The 14,057-nt window shown below is 43.0% G+C and overlaps 1 protein-coding gene across 5 annotated transcripts in view; it reads right to left on the bottom strand.

Annotated features, from left to right (window-relative positions):
• The window catches only part of col14a1a (collagen, type XIV, alpha 1a), a 267,320-nt gene that overhangs the window by 14,159 nt on the left and 239,104 nt on the right, over nt 1-14,057 (bottom strand). For all 5 annotated transcript variants that reach the window (XM_063056387.1, XM_063056396.1, XM_063056368.1 and 2 more), the window contains 4 exons: nt 12,376-12,411; nt 7,279-7,345; nt 5,900-6,088; nt 3,631-3,708 (listed from right to left, as the gene is read on the bottom strand). In XM_063056387.1, the coding sequence (XP_062912457.1) occupies nt 3,631-3,708; nt 5,900-6,088; nt 7,279-7,345; nt 12,376-12,411 (370 nt within the window). The remainder of the gene's footprint in view (nt 1-3,630; nt 3,709-5,899; nt 6,089-7,278; nt 7,346-12,375; nt 12,412-14,057) is intronic.

The following is a 14,057-nucleotide window of genomic DNA, read 5'->3' on the forward strand; positions in this document are numbered from 1 at the left end:
TCCCGCTGAAGTTAATAATCAGCTCCTTGGTCCTCCTGACATTGAGTGAGAGGTTGCTTCAAAGTTCAAATTACATTTATTAAAGTATGTATACAACCTTGAGATTCGTCTCCTTACGGCAGCAACAAAACAAAGAAACCCAACAGAACCCATTTTAAAAAAGATCGTCAAACAGCCAGTGTGCAAAAAGAAAACAAAGGTAAGCAAATAACATTTGCAACTGAATTTCACGAAAGTGAGTTCACAGCCACAAAGCTGCCACAACCAATGCAGGAGCCTGTTAGTTGCAGGCCACAGCCTCAGTTCAGTGCAGAGGTGAGTAAACCTCGCGGAGCAGTGAGCTGAACACTGGCCTGTCCCTTGCCTCCGGCCCCAACACCCAGACATTTTCAATCTAGCCCAAGATTTAAATCAGCCTCACTCTCAGACCCGGGACCCACCGCTTCGATACCCTCGGGCCCGGAATCCACCACTTCGATTCGGCCCGCCGTACCCGACCTTTTCAACTCGGCCAGGTATTTAAATCGGTCAAACTTGGGCTTGTTCCACCCTCTTAGGCCCAGGCCTCACCTCGACTCTGCCGCTTCTGATTGCAGCAGTGGCCAAACATTAGCTCTTACCCTGCTCTCAGACCCAGGCCCCACGGCCTCGATTCGGCCCATAACACATCGTCCTGAACCTTCAAGACCTCAAGTCACACCGCAAAAATGCCAGCTTGTACAGGCACTTCACAAGGGAAGTTACAGGCTATTGCTATAGTGATCATTTGAGAAAAAGTGAGAGGAATAAAGTTCACAGTGATGTCTGCTTGCAGCACCACCTTAATCTGGAAAAACAGTTTAAAATGGCGCCACTCAGCCAGATTTTCAATCTCTCTCCTATATGCTCATTTGTCACCACCTTTGATTCAGCCAAAGGCAGTATGTCACTGATGCTGTGCTTAGCCACAGTCATTAGTGTAAGTGAATAGAGCAAGGGGCTAAGCATACAGGTGCACCTGTGATGATGGAGATTCTGGAGGAGATGTGCCAGTCCAGACTGACTGGGGTCTGCAAGTGACGAAATCAAGGATCCAATTGCACAAGGAGGTATTGAGGCCAAGATCTTGAAGCTTATTGATTAGTTTTGAAGAGATGATAGTACTGAATGCCAAGCTGTAGTCAATGAAGAGCATCCTGATGTATGTATCTTTGCTGTCCAGATGTTCCAGGGTTGAGCAAAGAGTCAATGAAATGGCATCTGCTGTGGTCCTGTTGTGACAGTAGGCAAATTGGAGTGGATCCAAGACACTTCTCAGGCAGGAGTTGATATGTTTCAACACCAGCCTCTGAAAACACTTCATCATAGTGAACGTAAGTGCTACCAGACGACAGTTACTGAGGTAGGTTACCATGTTCTTTGGTACTGCTATAACTGAAGCCTGGTTGAAGCAGGTGGGTACCTCAGACTACTGAAATGAGAGGCTAAAGATATTGGTGAAAACTCCAGCCAGTTGATCAAGACAAGTCTTTAATACTCGGCCAGGTAGCCTGTCTGGATCAAGTTATTTCCATGGGTTCATCCTCCTGAAGGATGCTCTCATGTCGGTGAGTCTCAGAGACTGATACCAGAGGGTTATCAGGGGCTGTGAGAGTTCATGAAGGTTCCCCATATTCTGATGGCAAAAGCGAGCATAGAAGGCATCGAGCTCATCAGGAAGCAAAGCCCTGTTGTCACTTATGCTGCCAGATTTCACTTCGTAAGAGGTGATAGCATTCAAGCCCTACCACAACTGTCGAGCGTCCTTCAGTGACTCAAATTTAGCCTGAAATTGTCACTTTGCCCGTGGGATGGCTTTCCAGAGCTCATTCCTAGACCTCTTGTATCGTACTTGGTCATCTGACCTAAATGCCACTGATCTGGCCCTCAGCAGATTGCAGATCTCATGGTTCATCCATGGCTTCTGGCTGGGAAAGAATCTGAATGATTTTCGTTGGTACACACACCTCTACGACTGTTTCATAAAGTCTGTGACAACCATGGTATATGTGTTCAGATCCTCATGGCCCAGTCCACTGACTTGAAGCAATCCATTAGCCTCTCCTCTGCCTCCCATGACCACCTCTTTGTTGTCCTAATCTTTGGAGCTTTGATCTTTAGCCTCTCCCTGTATGCAGGCAGGACAGGCAAGTGATCAGATTTTCCAAAATGCATTCTGGGCATGGAACAGTAAGCACTCTTTACCTTAGTATGACAGTGGCCTAGTGTGCTGGGACCTCTGATGCTATGGGTTAAATGTAGATGGTAATTGGGCAGAGATTCCGTCAAATGAGCCTAATTGAAATGCACCGGGGTGGAGTGCAGTGCCTAGAGACTGGAGAGACCTCACTATGGGAAGTGAAACCGGGTGGATGACTGGGAGTACTTCTGAATAATAACAAACATGGGTGAGAGGTTCGGTAGCAGAGGAGTTCAGGGGTGAATTTTATTTGAATTTCTCACCGCTACCATTGTATTACTAACACTGTCAACTTAACCCCTTTGTTTCCGCCACTGTTCTACCAGTATGGCTCTGGGTGAGCTGTGGCTGCAGAATCCCACAGCATTACAGAGCAGGCAATGGGCAGTTTTAGTGGTGAAGGGTTTAAAGGAGATGTATGGGGCATGTGATCTTCACATAGACTGGCAAGTGCTGGGAATGGGCTTCCAGAGGACTGGTAATACCCTTGGAATAATGGCGAGGATTAAAATGTTGTTAGACACATAAATATGCAGAGAATGGAGAGATATGAATCATGTACAGGCAGAAGGGATTTACTTTAATTTAGCATTATGGTGGGTACAGACACTAAGGGATGATGGGCCTGACCCTGTGCTGTACTGTTCTATGAGTCAGGCATGAGCCTGGTGGAGAGAACAGCAAGGCTACCACGACAGTGTTTCAGTTTCAGACAGTTGTCATGAAGAGGGATGGAGTTCCTATTTGTAACTGAAGGTTACAATATTCATCCACAAATATTTAACCTGCATGCTCATGCAACTGCCAAAGCTTCCCTTACTGTGGTATAGGAGTGAGCCGGGATTTGAGCCTAGTTTGTAGCATTAAGTAAATGGTCAACTTCTGCTCCTTGTATGACACAAAATGATTTCTACACTGCTGTTTGGACCGGGCATCTCCCCAGAACTTTCTATGGTCAATAACACCCTATTAAAGTACGGTGACTGTTGTAATACAGTAGTCAAATTGTGCATAGAAAGATCCCACAAAACAACACTGGATTATCTGTTAAGTCTCATACTGCAAGTTTGACTGGAAGCATTGACAGTTCCTTTCCACCTACAGATGCCACCTAACCTGCTGAGTTCTACCTCAGGTTTGCTGGCCTATATTTAACCCTTTCCATCTTAAAAATAATGGCCTAAGGATTTTTTTTTTTTACAGCCACCTGGAAGGGCAGGCATGCCTCAACCTTATAGCATGTCTGAACGGCAACCTCTCCAACAGTGCAGCTGTCCCTCGGTATGTCAACCTGGACCTTACGGTCAACACCTTAAAGTGGGACCTGAAGATTTTTCACAAAGTCTGCCGATTAATTTGAGAAGCATCAGCCCGAGCTGGAATCACCAACACAGATACAAGAAGGACTTTACCTGGTGCTCCGGGAGGTCCTCTCAGGCCCTGCTTACCGACGCCTGGAGATCCCCGATCTCCCTTTTCACCTGTCAGACCTAGGAAAAATGAGACTTCAGTGACTCCGCCAAACGTATGACATGAGCTAGTGCTTACTTTGAGAGCAGTACCATACACATCATCATGTCAACCAAATGACAGCCTTTGTGTCAACCAGACATCTTCATGGTACCAGTTTCCAAAGGCTAGAAAATGGGGAGAGATTAATGAACCACACCAGTATCAGCAGTTAAATGAGGTTTTTAAAACTTTGGAAGAAATCAGCATGGTGAATTTAAAGAAATTTATTTCACCGGGGTCAAATGTGGGACAAAGGGACGTGATCAGTCCCTGGGAGGAGGGAAGCAGAGGGGAGTGGGAGTCCAACAAAAAGCAGTGGATGCTGACAATTGATTTATACTAATATTAAGGAAGCTTTCCTAGTTAAGGCCACAGAGAGGTGGCTGGGTGCTGTCAGGATACAAATCAGGCAACTAGATAAATCTTCAAGTTCAATGGCCAAGTGATGTTCAGGGGGGTGTAAAGAACAGAGGCGAGGAGAGTTTTGCTTCAATTCTGAACTAAGCTTTTACTTTTGTTTATCCTGTGAGGAAACTTTTTCTTTCAGCTCTTCTAGCTAATGAAATATCAAATCAACCCAGGTAACTCATCCCTTCCCCAGGTGGAAGAAAAGGGATAATGACTGGTGTTGCAAACCTGCTGTTGTTCGCTGCTTGAAATTTCCAACAGCTATTTATATTGTGACATTCTTCTGAATGCTTGTGTGGCCTGAAATATTAACTCTGTTTCTCCCCCTTAGATGCTGCATGGCCTGCCGAGTGATATTGGAATTCTTTCAGGCTTTTAGGATTTGAATGACTGCAACATGCACCTTTATTATCCTCAGCAGGATGATGCTCCTTATCTGTTGCTCTGTCATAGGTGTGCATCTATATTTTGGCATGATTCTAAGGCACTCCTCTCCCCTCTCATTAAGTGTAGTCTGTATTGGACAGCGTCCTGCTTCAGCCAGCTAGATTCATGTGAGAACAGGGAGAACGTATTGCCCTTTGAGGTGCAGAACAGATTCACCAGGAAGGAAAGGGTTAAAAATACAGACAGGCTATGCAAATGATCCGAGAGAGATGTTTAAGATGATCCACAGATGTTTTCCCTAGTGCAGAGAGTCCAGATCAAGGGCCAGAAGATCAGAGCAGGTTGTTTGGAGCTGATGTCGGGAAGCTTCTCCTCACACAGGAGGGTGGGGCAAAGCTGGGATTCTTGACTTTTCAGGCTGGAGGTCAAGGGGAATATTTCACTCTGAGAGTGATGGATCTTTGTCATGCAGAGTGTATTAAAGGTTGTGGAACCAAAGAGATAAAGTTGAGGTACATGTGAGCCTTGATCTCATTGAATGATGGATCACAACTTAAGGAGTTAAATAGCCCCCGGCTCCACTAAACCTTTTGAATGTCCCTCATATTACAGCTTGCCTTTGTGCTCCCCATCTGGATATTTAATATGCAAGTTCTAATATCTGTTCTGACAGCTACCTTGTTAGTGAGAATACTACATGGGTTGCTGCATTGGTGAATTTTAATGACAAATATTTTATTTCTTGTTTCCAAAGCTGTCTTCACTGTCTGTTTTTCCTTCTGTTAACTGCAACCTGTTTCTTTCTTGGCAGAGAAATTCTCCTGACAGGAGAGCAGGTTAAGGGCAGGTTTAACAGACGTGTTCAAAATTATGAAATGTTTTCAGTAAATTTTTTTAAAAATGCTCCCAATGGCAAGAGTGTCAGTGACCAGAGGACATTAATTTAAAACGGTCCACGGGAGAAACAGATGAGGAGAAATATTTCAGAATGCACAGCCTGAATGGGTGGCAGAAGTAAGTTCTATAAGCACTTCCTGAAGGAAATTGGGTTACCACTTGAAAAGGGAACATATTAGTATTAGTTTATCATTGTCATAGTTACCAAGATACAGTGGAAAAACTTGCTTTTGAATACGATCCATAAAGATAATTTCAAAACAAGGTAGAGAAAGTGCAGTGTAGGTAGACAAGGACCACAACAAGGTAGACTATGAAGTCAAGAGCTCAGTATTTTCATACAAGATGTCATTCAAGAGTGTGTTAGCAGTGGCATAGAAGCTGTCATTGAGCCTTAAGGGAAAAGTTAGGGAGCATTTTCAAAGGCCTAGCACCGGCACGGCGGGCTGGAGGAGCTCCAATCATTTATATTGTTACCTCTTTCCCCTGGTCGGCCTGGTATTCCTGATGTGCCGGGGAATCCTGGTCGACCTTGAGGACCTGGTTCTCCTGGTGGGCCTGCAGGCCCCTCGCGGCCTGGTTCTCCTGGGGGCCCTGGCGCTGCCCTCACTTGGACAGAGTTGCTGGGGACATGGTTGAGAATGGAGTTGTATCGTGATAAGTGACCTAAGGAGAGAGAGTACCCAGACATTAACACCCATTCCATGGGTACCTGCTCAGAGCTTGCCGTGGCCCCAAGAACAAAGCAACATCTTTGCAGGAATGATTCCAGCACTATTGAAATAGATGTCTTCTAACCTCTGAACCATCTGTAGACGTGACCATACAGAATTTCACAAAGCGTATGGCATTTTAGTCCTTCTACCTCACACGAGTTTCCTATGAGCAGGACCTTTGATCTCATTTCCCTTCAAGTGTTTATTAAACTTCCTCTTAACAACAGCTGCACAAGTGTAAACCTTTTCAATTCTATCCCACTAGACACGGACACACTGCTTTGTTTGCTCTTTTACAGATCGACTCATAACAAGAGTTGGCGATTTGTTTCTAATACAGGAAATGCAGCAGTCAGTTGAAGAACAGCTGCCTCTTACAAACATCAGTGAGGCACTGACCAGATGATCTGTTCTGGTCTCGTTTGATGAGGGATGAATATTGACTTCGGACATTAGAGAGAACACCAATCTTTTCCAGATAATAAAAACACCACAGGATCTTTTACGTCCCTGGCGGACCTGAAAGTCAGCACTGTACCGGAATGTGTGCGCTGATTTTGTGTCCCCGTCTCAAAAGTGGAACTTCAAGCCAGAACCACCTTGTTCTGAGGTGGAAAGCCGAACATTCTGACATTAAGATGCATCGTAGCGCTGTGGTACAGCCAGCTGAGGTATTGACTTGTCCACCTCAAATGTCTTTTCAAACAATTTGAAAGAAATAAAGAAAATGCTGAAGTGTGACAATCACAAAGGCCTCTGGTGCCATAGTAAGGCACAACACAGAAACAGACCCTTTGGCCCACAATGTCCACGTCAACCATCAATCACTCACTTACACTAATGCTACATCAATCCCATTTTTTTTATTCTCCACACCTTCTAAACAACTTTCCCATAGAGTATATCACTTACCTACATGTGGGGCAATTTACAGTGGCCAATAAACACACAACTTGTGCATCTTTGGGATGTGGGGGGTGGGGGAACCCACAGAGAGAAGGTGCAAACTCCACGCAGACGACACAAGAGGTCAGGATTGTACCTGGGTCATCTGACGCAGAGTGACAGCAGCTCTATCCACTCTGCCAGCCCAAGCCACTTCCATCAAATCCCCCGCAGGTCCTGTACAGAACTACTCACTCTGGATAAGCTGCTCACACACTTGCTGGGCAATGACACGAACCATTCCCTGTGACTGGGCATCTCCCTGAAACAGTATCAACAGTAAAAAGGGTTTAGGCAGAGTCTAAAAAAACTCTGACAGTTTTAAGAATAATGCAATGGCTACAACAGAAGGCTGTGAGATTAGTTTGGAGAGATAGCACTATCTGTTAGAACACAGGTTTAATACAGTTTCTGCTTCAGCAATGATTGCCCAGGGAAGTCATCATTCAGTTTGATCTGACATTGTTTGTACTATCATGTATTTCATCCATTTCTGTTGACTATGCAGAACTATAATCTATGGTTACAACTGTACCATATTTCAGAAAGCTAACATTCATGTGTAATTTCTCCCATTAGATCCATATAGGTGGAAATGCCCAAGAACACTTATTCCTTCTGTTTCCATGGAAATAAAGGCAGGCCATTCAACCCTTCAAGTTAGTTCTACAGATTGACCTATACTAACTCCCATCCCTCGATCCCCTTAATATCTGGAAATCTCTCCATTACTGTTTTTATTGAGTTCTGCATTTAAGCTTCCATGGATCTATGGGATGGAGAATTCCTAAGGTTTTCAACCTCTGCATGAAGGAATTTCTCCTCAACTCAGTCTTAAACTTTCCATACCCCTTGGTTTTAGACTCATCTCCCTGCTGCCACCATATCAAATGCTGGAGAATGAGGCAAAATTCAATTAGATCTCCCATCCTTCTAAATGCAACACAGGTATATTCTAATCAATCTGTCCCCTCACATGGTAAACTGACTATCTGGGAAGTAGTCTAGCGAATCGTTACTGCATTCTCCCTCTATCGCACCTATATCCTTTTGTAGGTAAGGAGACCAAAATTGCCCATGTACTCCAGGTGCAACCCCAACAAGGCCCTGTAAGACTTCTCATAATAGAGGCCAATATACCTTTAACCTTCCTAATCCTTTTGTGCATCTTCACTTTGACGTTCAGTGACTTTTATATAAAATCAACTAGGTCCCTTGGAATATGAACATTAGCCAATCTGTCACTATTCAAAAATATTCTGCTTTTCTTTTTGTGTATTGGCATGGATAGTTTCACCTTTATCTACTAGCGCTCAGTCGCCGAACTATCTGATAACCCACTGGTCACAACCTGTCAACCCAAGAAAAAGTAATATTTTTCCCATGTTTTATGCCCTATCACCAATACTCAACCCATGTTTGTAATTTATCCCCATCCTAATCTGTTCTAAACTTGTTGATCATCCTTCTATACAGGGCCTTGAGGAATATCTTCTGGAAGTCCAACTGCATCACATCCCCTTTACCTGTTCAAAGAGTGACATCCTCTAAAGCTCCAAACATGACTTTCCTTTCTTAAATCCACATGGACTCTGCTCAATCCCATCATTCTTTTCAAGACGTTCTGTTATTACATATTTCGTTAACTCCAATGCTTTTCCTTTTATTGGCATTAGTCTACAACATCAGTACTTCCCAATTCATTTCCTCCCATCTCCCTTCCCCCACCCACCTGGATTCACCTATTTCCGGCCTACTTGCGCTCCTGCCTTTCTCCCTCCCTTTCATTCTGGCTTCTGTCCCTTTCCAGTCCTGACGAAGGGTCTCAGCCCAACATGTCCACTGTTCGTCTCCCTCCATAGATGCTACTAAACCCACAGAGTTTCTCTGGAACTTTGTGTCTGTTGCTCAGTACTTCCCAATTTTTAATCTCTGTTTTAACTGTTATTCTTAACACCTAAAGAATAATTCATGAATTTTATGGAAGGCAATACCCAAGTCGTTCACTATATCTAATTACTCTTACAAAGTTTTGGGATGCAAGTCTTCAAGTCCTTGGCATTTATTGGATCATAGTCTCAGCAAACTCTCCACTTTTTCCACTTATTTCATTAAGACCATAAGACATAAGAGCAGAATTAGGCCATTCAGCCAAACAAGTCTTCTCTCCCATTCCACGATGGTTGAGCTATCATCTCGCTCAACCCCATTTTCCTACCTTCTCCCAGATACCTTTGACCCCATGACTAATCAAGAGCTTTCAGTTCCTTCAGGTTTTTTCAGCTGCTCATTGTCACTAAGCTCTTTGTTCTCTGGGTTTACTGACAGGTTTCTTAAATTGTTTAATTCTACTGCCACAGTCTTATTCCCATACTGCTGCGAGGAGCCCACGTTAACTTTCACTCATCATTTTCCTTTTACACACCTTTTAACAGCCCACTTTTAGATTTCTTACCAGTTAACTCTCATATTCTAGCCAGCGTTTCTTTAACAATTGTTGGCCCTCATTCACCGAGCCTAAAATCCACCTAATCCTCAGGCCTCCTGTAATTTCTGGCAACTTTACAGTCCTCATCTTGGACTTAATACCATCTTTAATTCTCCTGGCAGTCATGAATGGACCGGTTCTCCTGCTGGAGTTTCTATGCCCTAAGAGATTGTATTTCTGCAAATTCTAGTCATGGGCTGTCCACTATACTTTCTAATCAATCACAGCCAGCTCTCCCTTCATAACTTCATGGTCTGTTTAGCTTTAGGACAGAGTTTCGCCACTTTCAAAAGGGATGCAAAATTCCGTTGCAATATGGTAACTTTTTCCTTTAGTGCCTTTACAACAAGAACATTAATTTCTCATTGCACGAGGTCTTAACTAAACTCTACCCTCATTGGTTCCTCAGCGCATAATCCCCATTGGATGAAGTATAAAGTCATTAAGCCTACAAGAGAGTAAAATAATTATAGCCTTGTGGACATGGTGCATTCAAACCATAATTTTAGAACATATTCTTTTTTTTACTATTTCCAATGCCTCTGGCAATTATTCAATGCATGTTCCTTGTATGCCTATTTCAATGAGCCCTGTAGAAGCCACAAACTGGGCAGGTACCAGTGTGTTTTACATTTGGTCAAAATCTCTTCGAAGGAAGACGAATTTGTCTGTGGCAGCCATCACCTAACACCCGAAGATAGTACCCGAATTCATCTCCTCATAGATAGCTTCACCATCTTAAAGACCAGAATATTTTAAAGTCAGTGCCACACTAGCAAATTCTCCACTCTATTGAATATTATTCCCATTAATACCCACATACCAGTTAAATTCACGTATTTTAGATGCTACACCATTTTATAATGTTACAATGAACCCAGTAAATTTTAAAGTGTGAGGGTCCTGGGAAACAGGGTCCCAGTGACTTTCGGAGAAGTGCAGGAGCCAGGGCCCTGGTGAATTTCAGAGGTAAACCATCTCTCTCTCTCTATCTCTAACACTATCTCTCTCTCTCTCTCTCTCTCATTCTTACTTTTATTCTAACTCCGAAGACTTTCTCTTTCTCTCTCTCTCTCACTCTCTTCTGCAGTCTCTCTCTGATGTAATGCGAGTACAGATGGCAGCCTAACTCTAATAAGGTTAACACTAGTGGTCAAAGACAATTTTCTCTCTCTAACCAGCTGCAGTTCTATAAAATCCTTTGGCCTCTCATCACTTCCCTTGTTCCAACTTCTTCCACACCCTCTACTTCCACCAGTGCCGGTCCTGCTTACCAATGTTTAGGCTCCGTACTCCAGATACTCAGCTTCTCCTATCCTCCTTCCTTCAGTATTACTTTTTGCCACAACATTTAATTGCCTTTACTGTCACACTCAACCTAAGTGCAATCTGAGAGGCACTTAGAAAGTTTTACTATGTTAGAAGTACTGAATAAATCAGATAGTTTTGTTGTAATATAGATTCCATAGCTATAGTTATCTGTGGTTGTAGATGAACAGTGGGAGTACAATCCTATGTTCGTTTCTCCAATGAATTCACACAGGTGGAAATGCCAGGAGCAATTTTACCCAGAGGGCATGACCTGCCTCTTCTCAGTGCTATTTTACAGAAGGAATGCCCTTTAAACACCCACAAGAGAAACAAAAGACACTAAAACTTCAACACTCTGGCCTACTCCCTGAAAGAGTTTCACAAAGGACATCCATTGTCATTTGCAGTACACCATTGTCCCAGTAAAAGTACTGTTTTGTCTTTAAATTCTAAAGTTATAATTTGAATGGATTGTGTCCACAAGACCACGAATGGTGATGCCACTCTGGCAAATTCTCCGGACGACTGGATGTAATTGCCATTAATACCCCAACAGTTTGAATTTAATTTTTCTTTAGACGTTACACCATGTTACAATAAATTTTCTAGTGAACCTAGCGAGTTTAAATGGCCTGCTGGAAACAGTCCCAATGAGTTTCGGGAAAGTGTGCTTTCCCAAAGAGGAAAGGGTGCTTGTGAGTTTCAAAAGAACACCATTTTTCTATCTATAAGATTCAGATTTATTTATTGTGCATATGGAAATGTACAGTAAAATGCGTCATTTGCATTAACAACCAATTCACCCAAGGATGTATTGAGGGCAGGCTGCAAGTGTTGCCATACATTCCAGCATGACCACAAGTTCTCTCTATGAACACACACAAACGTGAGTCAAAGATGGCTGCAATAAGGGAACACACAAGAGGATTATGTACACCTAGCCTGGGCAACCTGCTTTTAACCTATTTGACTTGGTCAATGCAGTTTGGAATAGCCAGGATCTGATCACTGTAACCCAGGACCAATGAGATGTTCACTCCTGCATCTCCAGAGGTGCATTCTCTGTGACCAGTATGTTGAACAATCCCCAAGTACATCTTCTCCAACAACAAAGCTAAGAAAAGGCAGGAAGACCTCTATTCCTGGATTCTACATGGAAGTTGGTATACTGCAGCAGGAAATCACCAGAAAAGTTTAGGAGCTGTTCAGAGAGCAAACAGCGCCTAGCCAGGAAGTTTGAAACAACTGGTTTCATGTGGGAGTCCTGAAACCTGTACTCCCAGCAGTTCAGTAAAGAACTGCCATCAAAGACCACGCCAACAAGACAGCGATTTTTGTTTTAATTTATTAACTGCTAGTTTAATACACCATTCTACAGATTACCATGTAATCAAAATAAAACTGCCAAAGCAGGCGCTGAGGCTACTGCACAGTAAATCCCATGTAGTGAATTCTAACGTAACATTATTTAAAACTAATTTATCCAGACTTACCCTTGGGCCCCTTTCTCCTTTCAGACCAGGAGGACCCTGCAACAGAATTAAGAGTAGATTAAACAGAAATATATGAAGTTTAGAGACAACAAGCACCTCGAGTCTACACCACAGAAACAGCCGTTCAGCCCAGCTTGTCTTTGCTGACTTCTTTCCTCCTCTCATCTCTCTCCTGCCCCTTCTCATTTCATCCTTTTTCTTGAACCAACCAGAACAACTCTAATCACTACCTCAAGTATAGTGACACCATTGCCACTTTGCATGACAATGGTCTTTTATTCTTGTTCCAACTGTGTTCTTTCTCGTAGAATGTATGTTAGTGTTTTCATATAAATGTTGTGTCTCTAGTGCTGTGTTTGTAATGTTGTAAGTTTTTCTTTGCACTTGTGTATACATGTATTTATGCACATGACAATAAACTCAGCTTTTACTTTTCCACAGAACTTGCTGTTCATTTCTTCCTGCCCTTTATTTTCACACATATTCTCTGTGGACTTTCACAAGGGAGATCCCTTGAGTTACATAAAATCACGAAGAACAGATTAGTAGAGCACACAATGTTGTGCCAACCTTTAACCTACTCCAAGATCAACCTAATTCTTCTCTCCCACATAGCCCTCCACTTTTCTTTCATCTCTGTGCCTATCTGAACAACTCAATGTATCTCTAATGTATCTCCCTCTACCACCACCCCAGTAGCAAGTTCCCTGCACCTACTACTCTCTATATGGAAAACCAAACCTACCTCTGACATCCCCACTATACTTCCCTCCAGTCACCTTAAAATTATGCACCCTCATGTTAAGTTAATTCTGCCCTGGGAAAAAAGAATGTGCAAAACAAGATAGTAATGCAGAGACACAGTTAGAAACAAGTCCATGTTAATGCAAGAGGTGGTCTATAATTGTTGAGGAAGATTAGAGTGACTTCTACATTCATCTGTAAGAGGTAACGTCCAGTCAAGACACTGCAGTGTTTCACGTATTTCAGTCAGGCCACTTCTCATTTTCCTAGTTTTCCATTTACTCAATGTGTTCCTGCGTATTAACAGCTGGATTACAGGAACAGTGATGTATATCATGCAAGTCTGTTGAAATGTTCTAAAAAGAAAATCTAACCCACAATGGAATGTAGAGGATTTTGCAAAGATTTGGTGACTTCAACAAATCCTGAATCATTGTAGCTCTGAGCCATAACATTAAGCACTTGCAACACATTCTAATGTTCCCTGCTTGGACTGATCATTCATAGCTAGCCCCAAAGCTCAGATTTTGAACTTCTTGGGGAGCAAGAATATCCTTGTAATCCATAGATCACCCTCACTGGTGTCAAAGGTACTGAAAAACCAGAACTAAGTCAACCCAAAGCTCTCTGACTCCAAGTAGAACACCAGTGAAGGGACAGCACAAGAGGTAGTGCTGCTGTCTCACAGCTCCAATCCTGACCTTGGGTGCTGTCAGTGTTTGCTTGATCTCCCTGTGACTGTGTGGGTTGACTCCAGGTGCTCCAATTTCCTCCCACATTCCAAAGTCGTGCTGCTTGGTTAACTGGCCACTGAAATTATGGTAGTTTAGTTAAGTGTCAAAGTAATAAAAGGGGAGTCAATGGAAGATGAGAGAAAATACATAGTGAAAGTACAGGGAAATGAGATGGAGAATGGAGTGATGGGACTCTTTGGCTGG

Source organism: Mobula hypostoma, chromosome 1, assembly GCF_963921235.1.
Source record: "Mobula hypostoma chromosome 1, sMobHyp1.1, whole genome shotgun sequence".
Classification (NCBI taxonomy): domain Eukaryota; kingdom Metazoa; phylum Chordata; class Chondrichthyes; order Myliobatiformes; family Myliobatidae; genus Mobula; species Mobula hypostoma.